At 45.3% G+C, this 4,957-nt stretch overlaps 1 protein-coding gene across 1 annotated transcript; it reads left to right on the forward strand.

The window, feature by feature from the left end:
- Positions 1 to 262: 262 nt before the first annotated feature.
- On the forward strand, positions 263 to 4,408 carry LOC125510590 (uncharacterized). The gene is made up of 10 exons (XM_048675809.2): positions 263 to 427; positions 593 to 652; positions 751 to 790; positions 1,946 to 2,124; positions 2,671 to 2,709; positions 2,780 to 2,869; positions 3,003 to 3,063; positions 3,530 to 3,660; positions 3,771 to 3,862; positions 3,954 to 4,408. Exons 1-10 carry the CDS (start codon positions 380 to 382, stop codon positions 4,069 to 4,071), a joined length of 858 nt encoding a protein of 285 aa, XP_048531766.1. The 5' UTR covers positions 263 to 379; the 3' UTR covers positions 4,072 to 4,408.
- The last annotated feature ends 549 nt before the right edge of the window (positions 4,409 to 4,957 follow it).

A 4,957-nucleotide genomic window follows, 5' to 3' on the forward strand; every position in this document is an offset into this window, starting at 1 on the left:
TATAGAGCTGTCGTTGGAGATGCTCATAGTGCATTCAGTCCCGCTTGTAGAGTATACGTGGACACCGCCACGCACGCAGGTAGTGTCAGTGTCTGCAGCCAAGGACACATCATCCCAAAGCCACGGCAAACTATTGGACACCGCCACGCGTGCAGGAAGTCTACGTGGCCTCTCGCGCATCAGCGGCCGATCAGCGCGCAACCGACGGCAGGGATAAACCCACGTCGAAACCACAAAATAAATAAAATCTCTCGTAATTAAAGGTCAGCACGAAGCAACCCCTCCTCAAATGGCAACTCCCCCGATCCCGAAGACGACGCTCCGAGTCGGCTCCCACTGATCGCTTCTAGAAGCTTCCACAAAGCTCCGGCCCGCCGCCATGGCCGCGCCCTTCTTCTCCACCCCCTTCCAGCCCTACGTCTACCAGGTCGGTGCTGCTCCCTCATCTCGCACGTTTCTCGTCCCCGCGTAGATTCTAGGTCTTGATTCGAGGTCGCGGGGCTGGATCCGCACGATCCGTGCCGCTCTGCTCCCGATTGGGCCCCCTCTCATGATCTGATTCGGTTTGAATTGCGTGGTTCCCCTTTTTCAGAGCCAACAGGGATCTGTGACGGCGTTTCAGATATCCGGTGGGGATGTGCAGGTCCTGCAGGTAGTTTCCGGTGCCTAATTCTCGCTCGCCTGTTCTATATTCAGATGGATCGAGTTGTCATCATTTCTAATTACTTGTGGGGGGAAAATGCTTTTTAGGTGATGGTGAAGTCGCAGGACAAGTTGACTGCGAAACCAGGTAATTGAACCGACTCGTTTCTATTCTGCGGCTGAAATTTGCAGCTTGCAAGCTTAACAAGGTGACATGCCGAATACATGTTTAGCCTGGTATTCATGTGGCACTTGGCAGAAATTATTAAAAAGTTATACCCCTAGTTTCAATTGTATAGTATCCTTAAACCATCTTAATGTTTTGTATACCTATTTGGCATGTCCACTACGGTTTTGTTCAATAACGCCTTGAAAAATCATTGTGCATCAGCCGTGTGTTGATAGTTGTTACTGCAAGGTGCTTCATCGCGTCGCGTATTTTCTTTCTATGTATGATGTGCCTCTCATAGAGGTTGTTTGCGTGTACCCTTTTTTCTTCTCATTGCTGTCAATGTTCAGGATTTTGGTAACTGTTAGCTGCTTGGTCCGGTGCCGAGTAGGGATTAATCGGCGAATCATCCTATTAACTGAATTATCGATAACCCATTTCTCGGTAGGTTAACTAGGGCCGTATTGATATATCCTAGGCTACATGGCAACATACGATGTACTAAACGTCCGAATATGCAATCCTGGGCTACATAGTTACATACACATCACCAATCTTCATAGATCACATAGGAGAGGGGAGATTACCTTGATGCTTGAGGAAGCCATGGACAGAGGAGGGGAGGAGCAGGCGACGAAACAGGAAGAAGTAGCAAGCTTGGGGAAGCAATCTGGAAGACGGCGCCGTTGGCTGGTCGGTGAGGAGGCGGCGAGCTCGGGGGCGGGGGCACTGGCTGCTCCTTGTTGCTGGATGAGGGGAGGCGAGCGGATGAGGGAGGCTCCTGGAGGAGGGGAGGTGCTGGCTGGCTGATGTTGCTGGCGGCTGCTTGGGGCGGAGGCGGTGGCAGCGGCGGCAGCGGCAGCGGCTGCTCCTCTGGGGAGCGGGAGCCCTAAACCTAGATCGGCAGAAGGGAGGGATACATGCGAGGCTATATTTTGGGCAATTAGTCCGCCCACCCGATAATTTGCCCTTTTATTGGCTATCAGGGCTATTTGGGCTTTTTATTGGCTATCAGGGCTATAATCAGCCGGCCCATTTAATGGGCCGAATAGGGCTATTTGGTTCGGAAGGGTGCCGTGCAGCACTTATCGTGATATTTTTTAACATTGATTGCTGTACTTTTTACCTTTTTAGGTACAATGTGTTACATGTCCGGGAACATTCAGATGGACAACAATTACTTGCCTGAAAACGATGGAGGCGTGTGGCAGTGGATATTTGGAAAAAGCATAACCAGCACTGTTTTCTTCAATCCTGGCCCTGATGATGGATATGTGGGGATTTCTGCACCATTTCCTGGGAGGATACTGCCTGTTAGTATATCTTTTCTGTGAAGTCATTACGATGTTTAAGTCTTAGCTTCATCTTCTATTTTTCAGCTTAGCTCTGAGTTGTTTCTATACTTTCCATGCAAAGCCATAGGATGCTCATGCCAATTACACCATTATTTCTGCTCATCATTAAAAGTTTACAAATCCTTTGTCACCAAAATAGAATTCTGTCACTTGTTTGTGTTACTAGCTGTGTAGTTACCAAATATCCTTGGCTGCAGAAATTGAATTTTCGTCCTTTAGAAGTAATGATGAGATAAATTCTTGGTGGTAATAGGATGCATTAACATTAAAGTTACATTTAAGTGTGAATTTGTTTATCCTATTTGCCTATGTTGGCTTTAAGAATGTCTTTGTTGAGTTAAAAAAGAGGTAGCTGCAGTTTTATCTTGTCAAACTAATAATAATACACTCATTGCGAATATGTATATCTCATTTTAGTGGTCATGGTATCTTAAATCACATTACTTATATTGTCAACCGAAGCTGTTGTCTTAGTCTCACCATAATTACTTGCTTTTGTTACAGATAGATCTAGCAAACTTTGGTGGAGAACTACTTTGCCAGGTAAATTATCTTGAAGTCTGTAATCTGCTTTGAAACAGTCGCATGAACCTCTTAATGTACCAAATTGCAGGCAGATTCTTTCCTCTGCTCGGTCAATGATGTATCAGTCACAAGTAGTACAGTTGATCAGCGGCCGCGCAACATTGAAATTGGTGCAGAGGTAGGGTAATTGTTGAGGTACCTTATTGATTATGAGGTCATGTGGCTCCTGCAAGTTTGTGTTCAGTTCATTTGGCATGCTTCTGGGAAACTTGCTTGCCAGGAAATGAAATATGCACGTTTTTCTTCTACAGATGATCCTCAAACAGAAGCTTAGGGGTCAAGGGATGGCCTTCCTTGTTGGCGGCGGATCAGGTACACTTCAGACTTCACCCTTACATCGCAGTGTTGAGTGTTAATATAGATATTAGCAATTATAGGCTTAAAGCTGCAATGCTATTATGTTTGAGTAAGTTTAGACCTGAATATTTTAGGTCTTAAATATTACAAAGCTGTGATTCTGTAAAAGCTCTAGGACAGCTTGATGCGATTATTGCTGAAACCTGAAATATGTCACGGCAAACTTCACTTTTTACTCAAATATGGATTTTGTTGGCATGGGAGTACTTAGTACAGCATCTGATTCAGTATACTTGCAGTATTTTGTGTTAAACTGTTACCAGCTAAATTTTCCGGGAGCACCAAATCTCTATTTTATTTTACAGAAGCATGAAACCTGTTGTCTGATGCTAATTTGGTTTTGGCACTAGCAAAATATTGCAACTTTGGTAAATTCGACAGGGTCGTAACTTTGGGAGCTTTTGCTCTTTACCTTTGTTAGTAATGCAGAAAATTCTTGCTCCCCGGGAGGTGATTACTGTTGATTGTGCTTGTATTGTGGCTATGACAACCACCATTAACTTTCAGTTACAGAACCCTACCCCACATAGAAGAGCAGTCCTTGTATTCGGGGTGAGTATATCCTGCTTCTCCTTTTCATACTAGTTCAAGAGGAGCAGTATGTTTCCTTTGTGTTGAAATTTCCTTTGTTTCGTTGCGTTGAGAAGCATCATCTTATGCAGGGTGTCAACCAGCTAAAAGCATCTCTCACAGGACCTGGCGTCGTTTTCATTCAGAGCCTTCCCTTCAATCGGCTCTCGCAGCGCATCGCAAGGTAAGAATTCCGCTGCAACACATCGCTTCCCAGTTCCCACAGCCCTCTTGCCTGTCACTGACTGTAAGTTCATTCATGTATTCTCAAGCAGTAGATCGGTGGGGGCCCCAAGCTTGAGAGACAACCCCAGGTTCTTCATCCAGATCGTCATGTTCTTCTTCCTGGCCTATGTCATGATTGTGTCGTCAATAATTCTGACGGATGTTTAGGCGATGATGCGACGAGCATATTGGTGTAATCCTTTTAGGATGTTGCCTGGAAGTTGGAAGAGTCAAAGTTGTTGCACCTTACAGACCCCCCCCCCCCCCCCCCCCCCCTTGTAGATGCCGTGTCGCGGGCGTGAGTAAGCCTGGGAAGAAATCGCACAGCTGTTGTTAGAAAACATAGTGGAAAGTTTGTCAGATTTCTTTTGTATTATGGTTTGCGACGAGCAGCCCTTGTTCGTGTGTAGACAGCAAGCTCAAGTTGCACAGCATAGGTTGAATATTACCATTGACATTGACTTAGATCCCATTGAGCAGTTCGGTCCATAAAGTTGTTGGTGTATTTCTGTGCTCCATATCTTATTAATTTGCAAGTTCGTATATCTGAATCCACTGCCTGGAAAGAGGATGGCGACCCAGGCAGGGAGAAGCGGTCGCAAGAAAAAAGCGGAGTACTGTACCAATCTAAAATGTGCCGGCTTTGCTATGCCTCATGCAATGCAACCGAAATCTTTCTCGGTTTCAGGGAGGCCATCGCGAAGTTTCCAATAAGAACTCGCCACGGGCTCACTGCTGCGTCGCAGCCAGAGGGGGTGGAAAAAACGTGGCATCATAGGGGCGCTAAAAGAGGGGGAGATTATAATTTGACCTAAATTTAGGTGAGATCGTAGAATCAACTCCAAAATTTCATATTTGACCTTGCAGTTAAGTTTACAACTCCAAAAAAATCAGCTTCAAACTTGATCCACAGTAAGATATTCAAAAAGAGAAATTCATCTATGAATAGTGCCAGCTTTGCGTGAATAGTACTTGACACTATTCACATCCAATTTTGTCCTTTTTAGTTCTCTAAGGGCAGTTCGAATTAGGAGCTGAAATTCTTTGAGGTTGT

This window comes from Triticum urartu, chromosome 5A, assembly GCF_056163025.1.
Source record: "Triticum urartu cultivar PI428250 chromosome 5A, HENAU_Tu73, whole genome shotgun sequence".
Lineage (NCBI taxonomy): Eukaryota > Viridiplantae > Streptophyta > Magnoliopsida > Poales > Poaceae > Triticum > Triticum urartu.